The following is a 24,817-nucleotide window of genomic DNA, read 5'->3' on the forward strand; positions in this document are numbered from 1 at the left end:
TGAGGTTTTATTACAATAAATTGTAATATGATGGATGTTAAATGAGTGAGCGCAGATATCCAATAATATCGGTCGCAGTTCTCCATAACAGCAGGTGGCAGTATTGGTTGTTAGTAGTATCAGCGACACTACACTGAAGAACTGAAGACGGAGTTTGTGTATCTGAGGGGGTTTTCATAAATGTATTTTTTATTTGATTACTGAAGATACGTGCAAGGAGTAAGTACTCTAAAACGTGTGTTTATGTTAATGCCATATCATATTTATCGTCAATAGGTGTAGTAGCACGTTAACAGCTCTATCGCTGAAGGTGCAGTAACATTAACTTAGCTGAGCTGTCTGAGCAGAGTCTTTATCTCAATCATACAGATTGTGAACATTTTATACATTCTTAGCTTAGGATTTTTAGCTTTACGTATAAAGCAGACTTTTAGCAGTAAGCTTGCAGTCAATGATATTGATGACATACATTCAATTAATCCACATAAACAAACAACAAGACAACTTCTGTAAAGGTCAAATATAACGTTATTTATAAGATTATACCGTTAAAAAAATGCATATAATAAACATATTTAAACTAGCATATTAGTTAAATATATTTTAAAGTCGTTTTTCTACTCACTATAGCACTGTCTTGTTACAGTAGATGTATTATTTGTGTATTTTGATCTATTTATTTAGTCATTTACTTTACTATTTATTTAGTTTTAAACATTTTTTTTATTCAGTTTTTCTTTTGGAGACCCCCTATTTCTCTGATTCAAAACACACACTTGACACATTATCCAGTGAGGTTGTCAAAAAACATTTCTATGATTTAAAAGAGTAGAGTAGAGCCACCTCCGTTTGCCTTTGGGCCTGAATGGGTTAAACCCAGAATTTTTTTTTTTCAGGAGTGTTTCCAGATGTTTAAGAAACTTTCCATGGATGTTCTCTTTCAGATATGGCAGATGACGCTCTGTTTGAATTCCTCCATATGGAGATTGTTTCTCACGTGTACAAGGAGCATGCGACCCGGGAGGACATTGATAGGGTACCATCTTACATTGCACATATCATATATTTTTATGATTTGTTATACCATTTTGTCTTTTGTATTTGTATCATGCTCTGATTTGCTCTGTTAAGGAGAGAGTGACGTGTGTATCTACACTAGAGGCAATGGGCTTCAGAGTTGGACAAGGACTGATTGAAAGGTATTCTGATGTACAGAGTTACTATGTTATACATGTTGTGTGTGGTAGCACTTTATTTTCTGCCCTGTCCCCCATGCATGTACACACATACATATTATAGTTCAATAACTAGCTGAACTAACCCCTAAACCTAACCAAAACCCATGTTTACCCAGTACTTTCTTAGGTAAGTACACTGCAAGTACACGTAAGTGTAAATACTGTAAAATAAAGGGCAACCCACATTGTTTTTATCATTTTTATCAACCCATATATCATTTTTTGGAATCCAGTGTTTATAAATATCATGATGGCATAATTTTGCATATGTTTTATGTTTGCATAAGGTTTACAAAAGACTGCCCCAGTTTCAAAGATGACCTGGACGTGATGAAGTTCCTCTGTAAAGAATTCTGGAGCACCGTCTTCAAAAAACAAATTGACAACTTGAGGACTAACCATCAGGTCTGAAGGTTTAATAATGTATTTAAAGTGCCCCTATTATGATATTACCTTTCATGTAGTGTGTACTATAGCTGTTCGTGAAGATAAACGGTCTGCAAAGTTGCAAAGAGCATGATAAATGGAGTCATTGTCTCTACAAAGAAAGAATTGATTCTGAACTGCCTGAAACGAGTCGTCAGTAATTCCAGTCTCACTTCCTCCACAAACCTATGTAGTTTTGTAGCAAATTTGCATAATGCCAGGCTATGGTCTTCATTGGCGTCCTGTAAACAATGCTACTGTACTTCTCTCCTCCCTCAAACACTCCCTTAACCTTTAACATAGCATAATAGGGGCATTTTAATTATTGTATTGCATTATTGTAATTTCTTTTCTCTGGTTTTGTTCTAGGGCACATATGTCTTACAGGATAATAAATTTTCACTACTTACTCAGTTTTCCAGTGGAAAGCAATACCTTGAGGAGGCCCCAAAAGTGAGAATGATATTTAGGCCTATTTATACTATATCATATTCATTTTTTTTTTGTCTGTATTTTAAAACCATAAGAGGCTAAATAGATCTATGTATGTCCTCTCTGCAGTACTTGGCCTTTTCCTGTGGGATGATTCGGGGCGCTCTCTCTAACCTGGGCTTGGAGGGTGTAGTGACTGCGGAGGTCTCTTTAATGCCATCATGTAAGTCTATGCCAACCTTATAATCAACCATACGTGTCTCTCACCCTTTTAAATCTTAGTAACTAAATATATGAATGCCCTAACAAACAGATAAATAATTATCCTACTTTTGGATATACTATTTGGATGGTTCTTTAAAGACAAGTGTATCCACTGGCACTGATAAAGTGTGATTTGACACTGTTATTGAGACTGGGACTTTGTAAATAATTTTTTTGTTGTTTTTAGGTAAATTCCAAGTTGTTATTCAGAAACTCTAGGATGGACTGATGAGCTATGAACACGAATGTTTCTTCATTTAAAACTGTCAATGTGAATTAGATGGACAGATTTTTCATGTTTGCAACATTATTTTTGATATAAAGCAGTTTCAAGTTATATTTCAGTGAGACAGTTCCCACGCATTTCTATACATACAGTCTTGACATGTTTGGAAATATTCTGAATACTTCAACACTTCTTATTGCAAACTAAATTACTAGAACAGATAATCATGGAAGCGTATTTTCATAAATGTGACATTTTGTAACTTCTGAATTATTGCACATTATACTGTATGTCAGATTCAGGTCACTTTACATATTTTGGCCATTTTACTTCGGTAAAGTAAACTTAGATGTAAAAATGCTAGATGCTTTTCTACTGTTTTATTGTAAATGTAAATTATTTCTCCATATTTGGGACGGTTTTCTCAAACAAGCGATCTAAATCTGTTTTAGTAATGACACATCTGATTATTTATTTGAAGAAAAACGGCTCTTTTTAAGTTTAGAAATATGTTTAATGTTTGGGAATGTTACAGTTAAATTGTATCTTACTAGTGAAGTAAAAAAAAACAAACAGATTTTTGATTTCACCAGAAGAGGGCAACCTTTGTCAGTCAGATGAATGTCATATAGCATGAAAGCTCAAACATATTTCATCATAAAAGTTTAATTTGAATGATCTTGCAAAAGCTTATTTGAAGTTTATCAATAAAAAAAAAATAAAAAAAAATCTTGCAAAAGCTTCTTGCACTTAAGTTAGTTTGAGGACTCTTTACAGCTGGTGTTCCAGTTAACCCAAGTTGTGTGTTTAAAAGTCGGTACAGTCTTTCTGTTTACCATCCTTGCACAATTCTAGATGAATTTATAAGCATTCAAATAAATGATGGATAAAAAAATTGCGTTTTGAATGAATGACGGATTTTAATAAATGTCCAAAATGAATGAATGCAATATAACAACAAACCTACATCCATTTTGTCTGACACCCTATAAAATGTCACATGTATTTTTTTTAGCACTACCCAAAAGTTTAAACATTTAGTTTTTGGTTTATTTGGTAAGAGATTGATGCTTCAATCCACCAATGTTGCATTTAAATAATAATAAAGAAAATGACTTGGAAATTGACTTTAAAAATACAATCGCAGAAACTAGAAAAAGTAAAACATATTAGAAAACTTTTTAAATTATCTTAGCACAGATTAAATAGATTTTTAAACTGTTGAAATATCCAACAGTTGTTTTGATACATATATTATATATGTATATGAAGATGACACGCATGTTGCAGAAGAATCAGCGAAGAAAAACATACCAGTCACAAGTTATGTTGCATAACTGTATGTCAATATCTCAGTAACACGAAACCGTTTTATGAATGCCAGACTGTTATTTTGCAGCTTGTTTGTGTTTTCGCCTCTTTTCCTGTCAGACCTAGTGTGTAAGGTCATGCGCTCTCGGATTATATGTCACGAAAGCTTCTGCTGTTATAAGAAACAAACAAAAAGTGCAGTGCTTAAATGGAAGATCCACATAAAGAAGTTTAGGAAGGCTTCCCCAGTGAGAGCCCATTCATGAGCACTCTTTTGTGGAGCGCTTTTCCTTTGCTGGCCGTGGAGGTAAATAAACGCCCTCAGCCTGAGCGCCAGCTGTCTCTCTTCTCCTGCCATGTCATGAAAGGGTTAGTGAAGATAGTCTGCAGGACAACTTCAAACACACCTTCTGTCCCAGAGCACATTCACACAAACACATCTTCACTCTACTACTTTACTTAGCATGGACTTGCTCTCTGCAGTATTGCTGCATTTTTTATATATATATATATATATATATATATATATATATATATGTGTGTGTGTGTGTGTATGTATAAATATGTATAGTATGGCCACAAATGAACAATTAGTTCCTAAGACTTACTACGTCAGCACGTTGTAAATTGCGCACGCAAAATAATTGTTCTCTCGTTTTACTAAATCATGACCATGTCATAATAATTTGTTCCCTTGTTGTGGGAATGAATTCCTAATTTGTGGCGATGATATATATTTCTTTGTCTGCATGTCTAGCGTGGGGCTTCATAATCTTGATCGTTAGATAAAAACTAAAAAAAAAAAGAAATTGTAAAATAATGTCTGTCATATTTCACCCAGGATTATTATTGAAATTAGATTGCTGAAGCACTAAAATTATTAACTGGAAATAAACAAAAACAAAATAACTACAACAAAATTAAAAATAAAGAAAATCTAAATAGCAATATTAGTCATTAATAAAAAGACAAATGCACTAAAATTAACATGAAAACTAAAAATATAAAAATAAAAGCTAATTCAAAATATTAATAAAACTAAAACAACACCGTTTTACCCCCAAAATTAAAGGATAAACAGGATAAAATAATTAAATTAGGCCTACATAAATATAAGTTAACCTATTTAGGTAATTATACTTTGCATAAATGAAGACCATTAAAATGGCTTGGCATTATTTTCATTATATTTGGATTTAATCTTATTCAAGTAAATGCACTTAAAATAATGCACAAAAATAAATACAACACATTTCTCCAAAATGCTTCGCTGTAATGCAGGCCAAAACATTTTTTTCTTAATGTGGAAAAACAGTGTGACTTTCAGTGAAGAGAGTACTTTTTAAATAAAGGGATTGTGTGTATATATATAAATATATATATATATATTAGGGGTGGAGCCGAATCCGAATACGGTATTCGGAAAGGTACAAATAATGTGTTTTTTACGAATACTTATTCCGAACAAATACTTAAAAAAATATTTGTATTCGGGAACAAGAAATACTATATATCAAAAAGCTGCGTTCCTCACGAGACCGCAGTGCGCGAGTTAAGTGAGTGACGTTCAGGAAGAGGTGACTGACACAGGCTGCTCCACACAGCAACAGAGAGGGCTCGGCTGAGCGAAAAAAACACTTAACTGCATCACTATTTTTGTTTAATAGACGTTTGTACCTTAACTATGTTCCGGTGGCAGTTTATAACTTTCGGGAAGCGGCAACCCGGTCTCATCCCAAATCGTCATCGTCAATATTCGCCTTTTTAGGTCCCCCTTAAACGTCGGTAGATGAGGTTATGGGATCCTAACTCTACCCCATACCTAAACTTAACCCTAAACCTAACCCGTCACCTAACTGACGTTAAAGGTATAGCGTCAGTTGTATGACGGCCCGGGATCGCCATCTACCGACGTTTAAGGGGGCCCTAAAAAGGCGGATATTGACGTATGGTCAAAATACGTCCCAAAACGTCAGTTATATGACGATTTGGGATGAGACTGTGTTAGAAGCGGAGTTTGATCGGGAGTATATATTATTGACGTCTGCAGACGGGTGCTCTCATGTTCGCTCTGTTTACGTAGCTCTGTTAGCTCGGTAACGGTAATTATTTGTTTCATGGCTTGATTCAATTCCAATGTAGAATGCGGTCTGTTATTATAACAGGCCGCTGATTATAAGTATAACACACCGTTGCTATGAAAAACAGAGCGTTGCTATGGATTCTAAACGTAGAGACAGAACGGACTATTTTTCTTTTTTTAGCGAGAGCGATACAATCGTTTTTTAAATCAATAAACTCCTTTTTATATCCATATTTTGAGTCAAATTATTGATTTATTTGGTAGGTAACCATGTAATAAGCGGGGTAATGTAGAGCGAGGCGTAGTTATAGCGAAAACCCTTCAGGCTTCGCGTCGGGGTCATAATCAACCTCCTCACTATAAATTATCCATATAACTTTTTCTGTCTGCACAGCGTCCTCCACCGTGGTGTTGGGGTTCATAATGTTCACAATTGTATTTTATTAGTTGTTGGTTTAACCATGGTTCATGAGGTAATGGCTGAATGTTATTTTCTTTTCAATGACTTTTCTTGTTGCATGTTCATTGCTGGATTTATTGAAAAAATCAACCAATATTGCATATCCATAATTATTATAATGGATATAATTAAAGAATCCATACAATATAAAGTATTTTTAAAGATTTTTATGCCTATTTTGAATTTTACTCGAATACAAATACAAATACTTTTCCTCCCTGAACAAATACAAATACAAATACAAATAGCGGCTGCTTTGCACACCCCTAATATATATATATATATATATATATATATATATATATATATATATATGTATGTACACACACACACACACACACACACAGTAGTCAACATTTGAAGTGGATCAAAAAGAAAGTGAATCAAAGTTGTCAAAGACAAGAACGTGTGTTGTTCAAAATTCGATTTGATGAAAGGTTTTGATCCACTTCAAATGTTGACTCTATATATGTATATATATAATTGTGGATATTCATTGGCTCATGGAAGGCAGATTAGGATTTTATGAACCCATCTGTCAGATGCATGTGATTCTGCTTTGAAATGCCTGCTGAAAAAGCTGCTCTGCATTTCTTTGGCTAACTTGCATTAATATCTCACAGAAGAGCATATAAATGATAAACTAGACTAGGACAATACAACCCACCCACTCCTCTCTGCCTCCTGTGTGTGTGTGTGTGCTCCTCAAGTGCTGCTGGGGGATTAATGGAACTATGGGAACTCGAGCCACTGAGACGAGCTGCAGCTGGTCTGTGAATGCAGCGAGAGGAACACAAAATCCCACCATAACACTCCACCGCTTTAAGTGTACGACTTACTTAACAAGCCTGCTCATTAAACCTTATTAAATGCACTGTGCTGGAATTGTGAAACATTGTAAGATCAGCGGTAGTGTCAGTCAGGAAACAGCGTGATCTTTAAGGTGTTTTTTTTCATTGAGGAAGTTAGTATATTATATTTTGTTAAGATGTATACAGGTGTACATGACCAAATATAATTTTAGATGGATTCTTGTTTTCTTTTTTTATATTTAAAGTAATGTAAAATGATGAAACTATGAAATGACACATGGAATTATGTACTGACCAAAATATTAGGCAAATCAGATCTTCAAAGTGAGATGATATTGGAGTTCCGATGTTGATAATACATATTCATATTGTACACTGTACGAACTTAGTTGCATGGTTTTTAAACAGTACTGGAATTCACATACTTGTTAGTGGCTAAAAAGAAACACAAAATACAAACAAATCATCAAATGTAATATTTAAGAATCTAAAAAAACACACATTTTAAACAAGTATATATATATATGTGTGTGTGTGTGTTGTGTATATTGAACACATTCAAAGTGTTTTAAAACAGTACTGAAAAACAAATGCTATTTATTTAATTTTTCAATTTATCTTGTTCAGTTTAAAAGCATTTCTGTAGCCATATTTTACTAGACAAACTGAACATCTTATTAAGTAAATTAATAATAATAAAAAAAATCTTGTCATATTATTCATTCAAGTGTCCAAAGTTTTAGGTAGTGTACATTTCACATTAGTGTACATAGTTTTGGAGTTTGCACGCTGGACATTTGTTTGCTAAAAATAAAATAAAACTTGTTGATTGTTCAGTTCATAAGCCGTATTTTACTAGAGCAGCTGAGAATCGTTTTATGATGTCATGAAGTCAGGCCATCAGAGATCTGTTTAACATCTTGATTGACAGGAAAAATGGGTAACAACCTTTACCCTTTTGTCTTCTACATAAATTGCCAAGATGTTCAGCAGGACAAATCCCAGACGTGGTCCAGGGGTTGAGGGGTGGTTGGGGGGAAAAAAAATGCTTTTAAAAGTGGCAAACAATAACTTTTAATTTGCCACTCTCATTTCAAAAGAGAACCAGTCTCTTTGTAAAAGAGAGAGAAAGTGGGGCACAATGCAGGGATATCTGTGGAGTTTTTCTTTTTACTATGCTGAAAGGATTACGTGTTTAAAAAGAAAGAGAAAAAACTAAAGACCTGTACCTAATCACTTCCCCTGGTAATTCCTCTGCTTGATTAAATGAGGGGGGGGAGTGTAGCGTAGCGGAATATCAAGAGGATTTGAGAGTTGCTCTGGGGCCGGGAAAGCCACGACCTGAAGTATGCATCACAGTTCATTATGAACATGGTTTGAGGTGATGAAGATCTAATGTTTACTGCATTGGTACAAGATTTAATGAGTATTCAGTTAATGCCGTAGGTTTACAGTCTGCTCGATGATGTACTGTTTAATACCTTGGTAACCATCATTTGGTAGTCAAAGCATTGAACATACATCTTTCAGACTTTGTTCAACGAAAAACAGAAGAACTTTGCAGTGAGTATATTAGGGCCTTGAATTACGTTCAGTCTTTTGTACGTCACGAGTGCGAGCACAAGCAAAAACTTACTGGCTGCAATTCACTTAACGGCCACCGGTGTCGCTAACAACAAGGTTTTCTGAATTCTACTTTTCAAGAACATTTAAAAGCAACTTTTCTGTAATATTTGCTAAATGATCAAATGTCTATGCCAGTTGTGAAAGTCATGCATTGTGCCACAAGCTTGACAAGGCAGTCTACTTTCCGAGACGAAGCTAGCGTTCCAAATCCGTTTGTCCCATCATTTTCTTGTCAGGAATTTGTCACCGCATCATTTGTCGACAGCATCATTGATTATAATGAGTTGTATTTGCTTTATGTTGCTTCGCACTGCACCCCTCGTGTCTAGTGTAGACCCGGTTAACGTTCACATAACCAATTTATATATATATATATATATATATATTTAAAAAACGGATTGTTTAGATTGTTCTGTGAACAATCAGAAATAAAGTTTTTGCAGCTTAAAGGAGTAGTTCACTTTAAAAAAAAACAACTTTTACTGATATTTTACTCACCCCCATGTCGTCATCCAAGATGTCCATGTCTTTCTTTCTTCAGTCGAAAAGAAATGAAGGTTTTTGATGAAAACATTCAAGGATTTTTCTCCATATAATGGACTTCAGTGGGAACCAAACGGTTCAAGGTCCAAAAGACTGTTTCAGTGCAAACTGCAAACTGTTCAAAGGGCTTTAAACGATTTCAGATGATGAATAAGGGTCTTATCAAGCGAAACAATCGCTCATTTAAAAAAATAACAAAGTTTAAGTTTTATAAGCTCAAATGCTCGCCTTGCTCTGTTCTGTGATGCGCGTTCGTGACCCTCCTATTCAAACTCGTTTATCAAAATGAACGAATATTTTCCCGAGTCAATTCATTCGTTTTGTTCTTTGAATGAACCAAATGACAAGATTTCGAAAATATTCGCTCATTTTGATGAACGAGTTCGAACAGGAGAGTCACGAACGCACAGAACAGAGCAAGGCGATTTAAGCTTATAAAACTTAAACTTTTTTTTTTTTTTAAATGAGCGATTGTTTCACTTGATAAGACCCTTATTCATCGTCTGGAATCGCTTAAAGCCCTTTGAACAGTTTGCACTAAAAACTGTCTTTTGGACCTTAAACAGTTTGGTTCCCACTGAAGTGCATTATATGGAGAAAAATCCTTGAATGTTTTCATCAAAAACCTTAATTTTTTTTCGACTGAAGAAAGAAAGACATGGACATCTTGAATGGCATGGGGGTGAGTAAATTATCAGCAAAAGTTTTTTTTTTTTTTTTTTTAAATTGGACCATTCCTTTAAATGGATTTCATTTTGCTTATGGACTATACTGTACAACTGCATCATATTCTCAGACTAATTACAAAGTTTAAAGTCTTTTCAGCGGTGCACAGTGCAGAAAAACGAAGCGCATGACCCTCAGACTATTACTCATGCTCATCCTTCACTGTTTACCTAAAGAAATGCTGTGTCAGTGCAAATCCCTTCATTGGCAGTCACTCAACCTTCTCAGCTGATTCACTCTGTGTCACACTGCTGGGGTCCAGTAGGATCCCTCCTTAAGATAAAAAAAAAAAATCTTCTTTGTCCATCTTCACCCCACCTCTTCTGCCCCGTCATCCCATTTGGCTTCTCCATGGTGATGGAACATTTGTGCAGTGATGGATGTCTGATAGACGGTCCTTTTGCCTCGCTGGCTCTTCCATGAACAGTCCGCATTGCACTGAACCTTTTGTCCAGGCTCTCGCTACGTTCCTCCGGTTCTAATTGAATCAACAGTGTTGCTGTTACTAAGAGCATAGAGGCAAGGGGGTCTTTTAGAGGGCAAAGGACAGGTCAGGACCTCTGATCCCATTGCAGAACCTGCTGGGCATGGCCAACTAGTGTCAAACCTTGGGCACTGGGATGAATTAGCACTGTGTTTGTAATGAGTCCCAGCTGGAGCACTGGAAAGAAGACTTCTTATTTAGTCTTTTATAGAAAACCTTTCTTACGCACATGAAAAATGCAGTTGTGAAGAACTTCACTTTAATGAGATGCTTTGAAGTGCAAAAGAAAGTCATTTGTGATAACAACATACAAGTTGATCCTAATTTTATGTAATACTCTTGCAAATATATGAACTAAAGAAATTTTGATTTCAGTTATGATTCCTTGTCATTTTGGTTCCTTAACAGTTATCTTTTAGAACTTTTAAGGAATTAATCGCATCAAACATAAACGTTTGTGTATACCGTAGCCAAACTTTATGTTTGATGCGATTAATCGATTTGACGGCACTATATGTATTTATTTTTGCGATTATCTTGTCATTTAGATCCCCTCCTAAGCATATTCTTTAAATGTTCTGAAAGAATAGCAACTGTTAAGGAATAGAAATGCTCAGATATCATAACTGAAACCAACATTTCTTTATGATTCCCATTTCTACATCCTCATTTGACTGTTCATATAGTGGTAACAGTAGTACATAAAAGTCTAAAAAGAATAAGACTCATTCATTCAATGGTAGTGCTTTAAGTTTTAATTCATTAAAGCAACCGACTCGGTATCAGACGCCATTGGTAGTGCTGTATGTTTTTAACTCACTAAAAGAACAGACTCTTAAGAGTCATTCCTTCAGGAATAAGACTACATTGGTCGTGTATGTTTTTGATACAACTTATCAGAGGCTTTCTTTCTGTAATCTACAGTCACGCATTCATTAAATTTTAGATAAACATATAATTGGAGATTTAAATTGCTAACATGATTAAATTAATCTAAATTAATTTGACAGTATGCTTGATTTACCAAAGCCATTCATGAGATGTAATGGAAAACTCATGGTTGTAGTCAGAGATGCCTGTGGGATAACATATGAGCCTAATTGTCAAGTATCAACCCTGAAGCTCATATGTCCTATACTTTTACAGGAGGGGCAAAGAAATTTCAGACCTTCGTCCAGAGTGTCGACGCCCTCCCTCAGTCGCCCCTCAGGAGTTGCAAATTAGACCGATATCTTGGTTATTAATCAAGTGCTTTCAAGAAGGAATAAACAACAGGCCTGCAGGACAGGCCTGGATAATGTAGGCCTGGTTTGGATTCAGGGGTCGTTTAAACGCCATCATGAAGAGGGGGGCAGGAGCAGTGGGGGTGGAGACGGGACAGTTGTTTTGCTTTGTGCGTTGTTCCAGAGCAATTTAATGTTGCAACACAAAAACTTTTAGGAAAAAGCAGCGCTTGAATATTGTTTATTTCATATTTCTTGAAACGTGAGGGGTAAAAGTTTTGCTCTCAGTTAGATTAATGAATGTGCATTATGAGCATAAACTTTTCTGTTAAGTATCAGTAGTGGCCAAAAATGACATCCGGCCTATAGGAAAATAAACATCTTCACCCTTTATTCAAATTATTAAAAATTAGTTAAAGAGTTTGTAGGATATTGGGCTTGGAGCCAATTGTTTTATTTGTGATAACGGCAAATTTTGCTGACATATTTTGTTGCCAGCGTATCACAAAGAAAATTATGAACATGCAAAAACAACAAAATATGATTCAATGATTATGTTGTCGTCAATGTTGTATGCTTTTTTTTCATAGTACAATAAAAACCTGTAGCTCTATTTTAACCGTTTTAATTTTGCTAAATAATTTTGTCAAATAAATACCAAAACCAAGTTTAGTGATTTGTTCTTCCCTCATATTTAAAATATTTAAAAAATAAATAAATAAATAATTAAAAAATATATATATATATATATATTTATTCCTCCTATATATATATATATTCCTCCTATTTTGATGGTTTAATCAAACTTGTACACTTTAAAAAAATATTTTAAAGTTTTGTTATCACAACATTTTTTCTTTTGTCAAATCAACTTAAATAATTTATTTAGTTCAGATAACTTATTATTTTGAGTTTCTGATGATTAAATCAATCTCCTTCATTGTATTAACTCACTTTTTCCAGTTCAATCAACTTACAATTTTTAAGGCAACCAGGTTGCTTAATTTTTTTAACTTAAACCAACAATATTTTTTACAGTGTACAGTCAAATACCCAGACCAAACCCATACAGGCATCACTTTTGGTCATTACTGTTCCAGCCTACAGTAAATAGGGGTTCACTATAATAGGGGTGAAGACAGACATGGTTTGTGACGAAAAGAACAATAAAACATCAACATTACTTTAGAATACACTGTAATCAAATACAACTAGATTGTAAGACTTCTGCTGTTGCTTATGCCTTTGAATCAAATACCTATGCAGCCAATTGTTGATATCTACAGTGTTTGATTTTAGTTGACATTATTATAAAAACTAATTTGGTGTCGAATTCACATGAAAATACTGAAGTAAAACCAAAAAGCAAAACTTTGTACAACTTCTATAGCAAGTTATTGCATGGTTAACCCCTCCCGTTCGTTCTACTCGCACCGTTGCTTGTGGGATTCGATCCGGCGATGTGATAAGAAAAATGTCTCGATGGATATCTCAAAATCAATGTGCAAACTTGTTATGCCGGGGAAGAAGTCTTGGGACCTGACAATAGATGTACATTACAAAGATCTACAGGATGGTCTTTGACAGGAAATGCCGTATGTAGCACAGTGAACAAGTTTTTCTTTTTTTATTGACGCATACACAACTTTGTCTCTGGGTCTCTTGAGGCTTGACCCATAGGAGGCTCAGTAGTTGGAGCCTGTCCTTTCTGAGCGAGAGAGATCTCTCCCTCAAGAGTGTAATGTTCTCTTTGTTCCCCGTGTGGAAAAACACAATGTAGGTGCTCAGGCATGCACTGGGAGGCAGATCTCCAGGGCTGCCCTGAATCTCATTAGTGGACTTTCCAAAGTTTATTATGATTGGACGGCCTTGTGAAAAGAAAGCAAGGGCCCTAAGAGTGCAGGGTAAGCCCGAGGGTGTGTATGTGTGTGTGTGGGGGGACAGAATTAGTCCCATTCCCATACAGGAAGCAGATGTTTTGCTGTGGCCAAGTAACTCTGGGAAATCCACTGAGACGGGTCTTAAATCTCGTGACTCTTCATTAACTCGATGCACCGTAAATGGGATTCTGTACGCAGGGCCAGTCTAGTTTCTCTTCCCCATTCCGAATAAATTCATACATAAGTGCACTTTTCCGTGCTTTTGATTAGCCTTTAAAAGGGCGCTCATAAAGGCGACCAGCAGGGGGAGGCTTTGATAACAAGTCTCCTCATTGCGTAGCGAGATTGGGCCCTCGGCAGGGAGCGAGCCCGAGCGCTGGGTACAATACACAGCCTAAGAGACTTCCTGTGGGGTGAGGGATGAAAAATAAGAAACTAACTTAAGAAATGAAGATGAAAAGCTGGCTTGTCTTAACTGCTTGCCAATGAGGAACTGCTTGTCAGTACCACATGGGCTTTAGGTCATGGATTAGCACCACAGATGCTTGATGGGATGAGAGTTAACATCAAATTTGGTTTATTTGGCAGGATGTTGATTACATATGGGGAGATGGAGATATATATTTATGGGGAGAAATATATATATATATATATATATATATATATATATATATATATATATTTAATGTTCTATGAAATTCAAATAATAAAAGCCTATATTAATATATTATGCATAAATACATTGTATATAATATAATATTCTGAAAATGTTCAATATATTAAAAATAGGCTATCACATAATATTGAATTTTCTAATCTTTTTTTTTTTTACATTTAGACATTTAGCCAAAGTTCTTACCCATAATAATATACAGTCACACACACACACACACATATATATATTTATGTATACGCAACAGTTTTTTTTCATTCCTTAAGAACAATTTTACTTTGGCAACCATGATTATTTAATGGCTATTATGTATGCAACACTGAACAGACAAATATAGATAAACTAACTGACAGTTAAGAGCGATCACTGCATGTGTATGTTTGGTAAAGGTTTGCCTTTCTTTCTCTTAGGTTCACTTGTTTTCTTTAGCGTAACTGAACACCTTTTCCCTCCAGGACTGTTTTTCAGTAAACCAGCTGCTGTCTCCACAAATGCTCTCACTGTGATTATCATGTATTCTGTAGCCCTTCAACATATGGAAAGTATGGATGTATTCGATGATCACACATATGTTTATCGTTTCTGCAACATTTTAACTGAGCATATTAACACACACACACACACACAGTTTATCTTGTAAATTGCCTTGAGTGCAGATTGTTTTGGCTTGTCTGCATCACCTGTTCCTGGTTTTGTGTCAGGATGATTGAAGGGTTCCAGACTAAAAGGACAAGCTCATATGTTTCACTCCCTCATGCGGAAATGTGTTCTTTTATGTGCCTCTAGTGGGACCAAATGGAAGTGTAAATTCAATCATTGTTTCCAAACAGGATTCCCGAAGACCTTTTTTGCGTAACATGACTTTTTGCACGTCACTGACATAACAAATCTCATAACAAACATATGACAAATGTGCATATGCGTATAGCATAGGCATGTTGAAATAATAATAACACATCAAAATATTTCTCAAAGTATGCACAAAAAAAAAACCCCAGTCCAGTCCAATTTAACAGAAAAATTTAACCGAAACCAGAAAATCTGTTACCATACTCGCCCCATGTTGTTATAAATCTGTATGATTGTTTTCTTTTTTGGAACTCAAAAGGAGATATTTTAAAGAATGTCCAAGTTGCTCTTTCAAAGAGTAAAGTTATAACATCAAGCTCAAAAAAGTCACCACTAAAATGACCCTTACAATCTATTGTAATGTTCTAAGTCTTTTGAAATCATATGATAGATTTATGCGAGTAACAGATGGAAATTTAAGTCATTATGAACGAAAAATACAGGGTTTTTATCGTTACATAAAAATGAAGAATAAAAAATGCTTAATAAAATAAACAATAACAGAAATAAAAGAAAATATTAAAAAAACTTAAGTTGAAGGTCTAAAATAGTATAATTATATAGTTTTTATTTAGTTTTAGTATTTTAGATGTAAACAATATCTAACAAAAACACACACAATTACTTAAACTTTAATTAAGATTAAAATGAAAACAAAATATACAAATAAAATTAAAATATTACAAATATTAAATCAATGATACTAAATTAACACTTGAATAACACAATTGTGAGTTTATCATAGAATTTTTATTTTTAACTGAACTATTTCTAACTATTATTATGTCTTTTTCAAGAAAGTCCATCATGCCCAGACCACTTAAGCCTCATTGATTGTCAGGAAGAAAAATAGCAAAAAGGGTACAACAGTTTGTCACTGGGGCAGAATTCTCAACGGGTCAACATTTGACTTTCCTAGAGGGTGCATATATATACCGTATTGTAGTCATTTGACAGGGACACATCTCAGATGGATGTCTGTCTGCTTTGACTCCGAAACCCCCATGCTGAGCTCACACTGAGGGGTAATGCAGAGGGGTGTGTGCTTCAGCACCTGCAAATGAAATTAAAACAGATTAATAGTGCACAGGACAAACAAACACAAGCCCTCCACAGGCAGCATGCTAATGTGGAGCCTGTATGGCGGATAATGGGACATTTTACACTGAAATGACAGATTTCAGATCTCCTGCTGCACGGTCCTTAAAGGGATAGTTCACCAAAATGAAAATAAGCTCATGATTTACTCACCTTCAAGTCATCCTAGGTGTATATGACACTTTTTTTCAGACGAATACAATCTGAGTTATATATATATATAAAAATGTCCTGGCTCTGCCAAGTTATAATGGCAGTGAATAGCCGTTTTGTTGTGCATTTGTTGTGCAAAAGTGCATTTCTCCTTCATAAAAGTGCTCCACACGGCTAATCAAGGCCTTCTGAAGTGAGGCGATGTGTTCGTGTAAGAAAAATATTCATTCACTGCCAGCTTGGAAGAGCCAGGACATTTTTTAAATATAACTCTGATTGTATTCGTCTGAAAGAAGAATGTTATACACCTAGGATGACCTGAGAGTCAATCATGGGCTATTTTTTTTGGTGAACTGTCTCTTTAAAGTGAATTTAAAATTGCATGAGAATGCAATTTTGGGGCAGTGGAGTTTAAACTTATAAAGTCTATAGAAATCATTAGAAGTCATAAAGGACATGGATCATATGTTCAGGCCTTTCATTTTGATCTACACATGAGTGTATAAGACCATTGAACGCTCTTTTGTCACTCACGCCCATGTGCGTTTCCCATGCGTTCTCACCGCATTTGCATGAGAACAGCCCTGAGAGGCGGGTGTGAAATATTCTTTTCATGCTCTGCTAAAGGATGGAGATCCCTGTCAAGGCAAAGCTTGCTGTGGCTTTTGGTTTGTTTCGAGACCGCTGGATTCCATGAGCCGAGGTTTTATGTCATGTAATGGTTTCCCATTTGCAAGGTTGGGCCTCTGCAGCTGCATAGCCCATTACAAGTTGATTGACATCATTCTTGGGACGTTTACAGGTCATTTGCAATGGCATGTGGTGCATGGTAATGGATTGAGGTCATATGAAAGCACACTTGTTGAGTTTTTGGACTGAGATTTTTAAATGAAAGGTCATTTTTTAAGTTGCATTGTTTTCTGTACTGTGTTCATTATGAGTTATGCATGTGTCTACAAGAAATACAATAAAATAAACATAAAACACACAGTTCTACTCCTTGTATTCATGTTGGATTCAAATGATTTTTAATTTATAACATTTTCAAGAAAGAAAAGTTTTAGATTTATGTCATGTGGTGTAACCGTGAAGTAAATAGGGGGAAACTTTAGTACCACTTTGAATACAAGTACATTTTTATTTACTATTACTATAACATAAGGATAAGTATCAGATTGCAATCTGAACATTACAGCCATAAGAGCCTGCAGGGGTCTATGAAAATTTCCTGTTTTATGTTTTATTTTCCTGTGTGTCAGTCAATGATATTTATGGTGGACAAATGTTTTTTGAATGTTAATCTTTAACTATACATTCCTCTTATAACGTCAGTAAAAAAAATATTTTCATGATTTGTTATCACAACTTTCTTTTGTCAAATCAACTTAGATGTGGTTCAGATAGCGTCATATTTTGAATTCCTTTTGATTAAACCAATCTTCTTCATTGTATTAACTCAAATTTTTAATTTCAATTTACTCAAAATGTTAAGGCAGCCAGGTAACTTGCATTTTTAAGTTAAACCAATATTTTTTTTTATGCGTCCAATCAAAGTTAAGCTTGTTTCCGCCACTGAATAAAAAATAATAAATAATTGTGACTTTTTATCTCACAATTGCGAGACATGAAGTCAGAATTGTGAGATATAAAGTCGCAATTGCTAGATATAAAGTCAGAATTGCGTGATATAAAGTCGCAATTGCGTGTTATAAAGTCAGAATTGCGTGATATAAAATTGCAATTCTGAGAAAAAAAGTCACAATTCTGGCTTTTTTTCTCACAATTGCGAGTTTACATCTCACAATTCTGACTGTATAACACATAATTGCGAGTTTATATGTCGAAATTCTGACTTTATAACACGCAATTCTATCTTTATATCAATTGGGACTTTATATTTCACAATTCTGACTTTATATCTTGCAATTCTGACTTCATATCTCGCAATTCTGACTTTATAACAAACAATTCTGAATTTATATCTCGCAATTCTGACTTTATAACACGCAATTCTAACTTAATATCTCACAATTCTGACTTTATATCTCGCAATTCTGACTTTATATCTCGCAATTCTGACTTTATATCTCGCAATTCTGACTTTATATCTTGCAATTCTGACTTTATATCACACAATTCTGACTTCATATCTCGCAATTCTGACTTTGTAACATGCAATTTTGACTTTATATCTTGCAATTCTGACTTTGTAACACGCAATTCTAACTTAATATCTCGCAATTCTGACTTTATATCTCGCAATTCTCACTTTATGTCTTGCAATTCTGACTTTATAACACGCAATTCAAATTTTTTATCTCGCAGTTCTGACTTTATAACACGCAATTCTGACTTTATATCTCGCAATTCTGAGCAATAAAGTCAGAATTGTGAGATAAAAAGTCGCAATTACCTTTTTTATTTTTCATTCTGTGGCGGAAACAAGCTTCCATAGGTCTTTACTAATGTTCTCATAATGTTTCGAACATTCAGAAACATTTAGAAATAACTTTTTTCAATGGGAAAGTTAGCAAAACATGTAGTTGTTCATGCGCATTCCTGCACACGGCTGTGTGGTTTGTTGAATAATTTTCTCTCTGGTCAACTTCGGGATGACTGTCACAAAAGGTGGGGGTGTCTTTTTGGGGTGATGTTCCTTTTTGCCCCCTGACACTGTTGTGATTAAGGATTAGACCGGAGAGGGTCTTCAGCCATCTCTCCCCTTTCCCTAAACAATCACCCCCTCCCTGCCCCACCTCCCCCTTTTACCACTCCTCCATTCCCCTGGGGGTGGGGGAGGTTTGTAGCCCAAGAACTTTTTTTTTTACTCATTATGTTCTAAAGTCTTTTGCTCAATCAGTGGAAACACCCCACACCCACACCCACACCCTGCCCTCACTCCCCTGCCTGCCAACAACATTGCATCAAACACCGAAGTCCCTTAATGCTTCTTCCAAGTACCCCAAACAAACTGACCAGATGTCTGTTTATCACACTCTAATGACCCCAAGACAACAGGTTAAGTGTTCCAGGCCGCACGGTATTTCGTTTTCAATCATTTGTGCCATGCTAATGAGTTGCACGTACTTCTGAAGTTTGACTTACACAAGTCTATTCTCTATGAATTCCTCCATAACTGACCCATTACATCCCTGTCTGTCTAAAGCACTTGTTTTTCTCTCCCCTCATTAGGACGGTAATGGGGTTCCCGGTTCCTTGACCTCCTCATTAAAGCATGCTTCTAATTATAAGCTGTAGTCTTGCAGGAACGTTAACAATAGGTATTAGACAGACTGACTGTTTTGTTCAGTTGTGAGGTTAAGTTACAGCTGCATGGATGGAGTCAGCTAGTTCACAAGAGCCCTTGTGTCTCAACAAGCCCTTCATACGATGACATATTGGTTTGTTGGAACCTCCTCCCTGCCCATTTTGGTCTTTTCTGCTTTTCATTAACAAAGGGGGGAATCTTATTAGTGTGGCTTTATGTTGAGAGAGTAAAGTTACAGTCGCTAACAAGCCACCTCAGAATCTAGAGTATTGTTCCGAAATCATTTGGGGCTCAAGAAATATTTCTTATTATTATCAACGTTGAAAACAGTTGTGCTGCTCAATATTTTTTGTGGAAACCATGATATAAAACAACCATTTTTTTCTTAGTATGAAAAACATTTCTCTAACCTAAAGAATCATCGATGCCAAAAAAAGTTGCATTTTTAATGCTCTGCTTTTAAATAGATCTGATGGTCATTTTGCACTATAACCAATCAATGAAGACCCCCCCAAAACAGAACTGCATTTGCATGTCCTAAAAAATACTATACTATGAAGCTATTTGGATTCAAAGTAATTGCAAACCAAGAACTGCAGAGAATCTACTTCTTGTTAAAAACGTCTATCTCACCGAGACAGTCACGTCTCCTCTCACAGTGGGATCAGCTGATCAGAATGTCTGTGGTCACCAGGAAGAGGGATATAAAATGACTTTAATGTCAACCTCTTCACCAGTGGGTGACACTTTCAACACCTTCCCCAGGTTGTATCAAAGCACCTCAGAGGGTCGTCGTCTCCCGTTCTGACAGCAAGAGGCTGGCGTGATCGAACCTTCAGATGTTTTAACGCAGTCAAATGAGTCACAATAGCCTCAAACATTGTTTTCTTAAACTAACTGGGTATAGCTAGTAAACTAGAGTATGACTCAATGCATAAATAAAGTGAATAGTAGCCTGAACAGTAGGCTATATATGTCTTTTATATCTGTGTAAATCTGTACCTCTAAATGTTTGTGTAAATCTACTTAGGGTTTAGAGTATTTTTCCCCACACATGTCTACAATTATGTGGTTTTATTTCAATAATAGTGTATACTTTTTTCTTGATCTACCCTGAAAGAATGGAAGTGAAATGTGACAACATGCCCCATGGGTGGGGTACATTGTAATATGTGAGGGGCACAGCTTAAAATGTTATCTGATCTTAAAAAAAAAAATAGACAAGTCAAACGAAAATATGTTCTTAATAAAATACAATTAATAACTTTTCCATGTAAAATAATGGCATTTTTTAATAATTAAAAATAAACTAATTTTTGAGTTTGACAACAAACACATGGACAACTATACCGCATAGTTCAAAACAAAATAGCCTAATAATTTATCATTTCTGGACATTGACTCTCAGTCTTTACATGTTTCTTATGTTTTCTCAATAGAATTCATAAAAGTATAGAATATAATAGCATATTGAAAAAATATGCTAGTTAGCGAAGCATTAAAGAACTTTAACAGATTGGAGATAATATCAGATTGGTCTAATTTTAAATAAACACAAAAAATATAGATGAAAATTTAACTTAAGTAAGAAATGTAGGCTACTTTAGCTATGGTTTTGCTAAATGTTCAGTGATATCTTACAAAGATTTCTGAATTTTGGCGCATTTTTTTTATCGATTAGTGTTGAAATGACAACTAGTAAACAAACCAAGTTTCGTCATGCTAGCATTAAGTATGTTACAACTACCCCCGCGCCCTGAAAGCTGAATTTCACATGTGTCACATGACACGAACCTTCTGTAATCAATCTAATATTCAGCTTTACCCTCACAGAAAAAAAAGTACAATTTAAAATACAGGCCTATAAAATAGAAAACACTGATGCTATTTTAAATCAAAATATTCCACAACTGTTTTGTATGTTTTGATCAAATAAATGCATATGTGAGGTCTTTCAACAACATTAAAACATTTAATTATTCCACAAATTAAAAATAGCCTAATGGTATATTTAATATTAATATATCAGTGTGGGTTTTTACACAAGTAGTTTTTGTAACAATTTGCCAAAATAACTGGTTTACTTTTTAGCCTACTATCAACAGCAGCTAGTATGACGCCATTATTTAGAAACGGATGATAAAGTGCACTATTCCAACTTATAAACTACAGAAACAAGAGTTATATGTTTGTTTCTAAAACACAAACAACTCATCCGCGGGCTTGGTAGAGTTCAGTGTGTAGTGGGCGGAGCAAAGAAAACGCGGAGGTGTGGTCGCCGTACAACAGCCTTAAAAACACGTGCTGGGTCGAGCGCGTGAAGTTCATGAAAACTACGAGGGAGTTGCGTGGGATCACGGAGGAATCATCAAATAAAGTCTTGGTCAGGACTATGCCATCCTACGCGCTCAATCAGTTTATTGACCTGGATGACGTCCTGTGCAAGGTACATCTAGCGTTTATGAATGGATAAAGACAGTGTGGTTGTTGTGGGAAACCACGTAGCTAATATATGCTTGAATCACGTTTATAGTGCGGGTTGTTTTCCATGCATCTGAATGCATTCTGCAGGAAACGTATACAGCTTAATGTAAAGGTTTTCAGAAAGGTCGAAGATAACTGATCGAAGCAATTTAATGACATCAAGTTGCTAGCAGTTGCTCTGCCAGGGAGGAAACGTGGGCCACGAGTCAGCGCCGTTTTATTCCAATAAGACATTATAGTCATGTTGTGCTGGGTTTGCATGTATGAATTTAGAGGATAACGAGATGAAAGTGTCAAATGCTTGTCGAATTGTTGAGAGTTAGTGCAAAAATATTTAAACTGCGTTTGATTTTCAAACGTAAACAACTTGATTGACCGTAGCTGGAGGAAAAAAAAACTTGCCGCTAAAAAGTTTTTTTCTTGTTTCGCGTTTATAATCTGAATCTTAATTTAAATGCATGCGTGTATAGTACCCAAACTATGTTTTCAGACTTGAAATCGCAGTTTTCTTATTGTTGCATTAATTGAAACCTTGCGAATTGTAGTGTACGATCCGCATGTGAATCGTTTTGAGTCGACTCATTTGAACCTGTTGATAAAATCTAATATTAGTCGTTGAATTGATGCGCATGAAATTGATGATAAAAACAAACAAACAAACATTTAATGCGTGCGTATGTATTTTGGAGTGTTCGAAACCACTCGATGATGCTACGATTCTTTTTTGGATCGGTTCTTTTGAAAGAACAAAACCGAATCCGACCCCCCATTATTCTACTCATTGCATGTGCTGTAAACAAAAATATCTGCGGTTTTAAGGTAAACTAAGTTACCGTACTGTCGTCTGCTTAAAGATGTATAACCCTTTTGTTCTTTTCCTTGCAGCACCTTTTAAATCTTGATCTTCGAGAGCCGATGAAGACCTCCGCACAGGCAGCTGCTGTGGGATATAGGAAGCCTGACAGTCCCTGCACACTTTCCTCCACTGGTTCAGGACTTTCTATTGACAGCATTGAGAGTGGAAGCATGAACACAAATTACTGGGGCACCCAGAAAGTATCATCTCAGTCAAAATGGGGTAAGATGCCCTTCTGGGCGGAGCGCTCCGTTAGCATGGTGGAGGGGAACACTGGAAGTCTTGGTTGGTCTTCTGCCGAACCCAGCCATTTAAAGCAATCTTCAGTCACGTCAGGTGCCGTTTCCCTCTCCAACTCTACGTCTTCGATCACAGCCACCTCGTCACGCTACAAGACCGAGTTGTGCCGCACGTTCGCCGAAAGGGGTTTGTGTAAATACGGCAGCAAGTGTCAGTTCGCGCACGGCCCCGACGAACTGCGAGACCTCAACCGTCACCCGAAATATAAGACGGAGCCCTGCCGCACTTTCCACTCAATTGGTTTCTGCCCCTACGGTATCCGCTGCCATTTCGTTCACAACGCCGAAGACGATTTCGCACAATCCCGAGCCCAGACCTCCAACCCGACTGTCCAACGGCCTCCCCTACTCAGGCAGAGCTTCAGCTTCGCCGGGTTTCCCACAGCTCCCCAACCTCTCGAAGCTCCTTCCTCGTTCCTGCGCGCGCCTTCCGCTTCGACTCCGTCAAGCGCCATGTCTGACCTTCTCTCGTTGGCCTTCCCCGATATAGACCCCAACACCCTTCTGGACCAGGCTCGAGAGTTGCACCCTCAGTTTCTTCCCTCTCCCGACTCCGGGTACTCGCACTCGGGACTGACGCCCACGTTGTCGCCCACCCAGCTCGCTTCCTCCCAGCCCGAAGGCTGCTTACGGCAGAGTCCTACCGGTGGAGCTTCCCTATGCCTCCGGAGTCTATCCCACACCTCTCTCTCAGACCACGAGGGGGGCAGCTGCAGCTCCTCCAGCAGCATGAGCGGGTCCGAATCCTCATTCGGGCCGGAAGCCAACGGGCGCAGGCTTCCCATCTTCAGCCAGCTTTCAGTTCCGGATGACGCCGTCTACAACGAACACAGCAACTCGAGCGCAAGCTTCTTCCTGTAGACTGTCACTCCTCACGGGGACTGAACTGTATACTGTGGTATACCTGATGTATTATATGGCTGATACTTGACATTTTTAGTTAAGCTCTGAGTGAAACATACTGTTTGAAGGTACTGAATGTTGAAGTGATTCGTTCAAGTGGGGTTTCATGTGCTTTTAAGTGGTGCGATTCACCATGTTTTATTTTTGATGACCGAATGGACAACCTGCAAAGTTCTGGCATCGGGATGTTTAGGAACATATGAAGCTGTTAACTTTTAAGATGCATTTAGCAATCAGCTATTTACAAAAATGTTGTACCGAAATAGCCAAAGAGAGGTTATGACCAGGTCTTGAAGGTCATTTTCAATATTTGAGAGATTCATTGTAGTCTTTCTAACTAGAGGCCAAACTAATTTTTTTTTTTTTGTTACTCCACAGTTTGTGTACTATCATAAACCAACTGTTTCCGAAGTTAGAATTGATTTATTAATTGATGTTAGTCTGCAATATCGTTTTGAGTTCTTCCGGCTCCTTTTTTTTTTTTTTTTTTTTTTTTTCCT

General features: G+C 36.4%; 2 protein-coding genes across 4 annotated transcripts; both read left to right on the top strand.

The window, feature by feature from the left end:
• The first annotated feature begins 69 nt into the window (after positions 1-69).
• trappc6bl (trafficking protein particle complex subunit 6B, like) lies at positions 70-12,190 on the top strand. 3 transcript variants are annotated; one of them, XM_089121388.1, is made up of 7 exons: positions 70-219; positions 945-1,036; positions 1,132-1,199; positions 1,526-1,643; positions 2,034-2,117; positions 2,226-2,319; positions 11,778-12,190. In XM_089121388.1, coding segments are annotated over exons 2-7 (456 nt in total). In that variant the 5' UTR covers positions 70-219; positions 945-946; the 3' UTR covers positions 11,780-12,190. The 3 variants fall into 3 exon arrangements, with proteins under 3 accessions (XP_088977514.1, XP_088977513.1, XP_039527174.1); XM_089121387.1 differs by lacking the exon at positions 11,778-12,190 and adding an exon at positions 7,151-7,928; XM_039671240.2 differs by lacking the exon at positions 11,778-12,190 and adding an exon at positions 2,548-3,466.
• Positions 12,191-22,040: 9,850 nt separating this feature from the next.
• Positions 22,041-24,413, top strand: LOC120478977 (mRNA decay activator protein ZFP36L1). The gene is made up of 2 exons (XM_039671210.2): positions 22,041-22,221; positions 23,145-24,413. Exons 1-2 carry the CDS (start codon positions 22,102-22,104, stop codon positions 24,273-24,275), a joined length of 1,251 nt encoding a protein of 416 aa, XP_039527144.2. The 5' UTR covers positions 22,041-22,101; the 3' UTR covers positions 24,276-24,413.
• The last annotated feature ends 404 nt before the right edge of the window (positions 24,414-24,817 follow it).

This window comes from Pimephales promelas, chromosome 16, assembly GCF_988280905.1.
Source record: "Pimephales promelas chromosome 16, fPimPro1.hap1.1, whole genome shotgun sequence".
Taxonomy (NCBI): domain Eukaryota; kingdom Metazoa; phylum Chordata; class Actinopteri; order Cypriniformes; family Leuciscidae; genus Pimephales; species Pimephales promelas.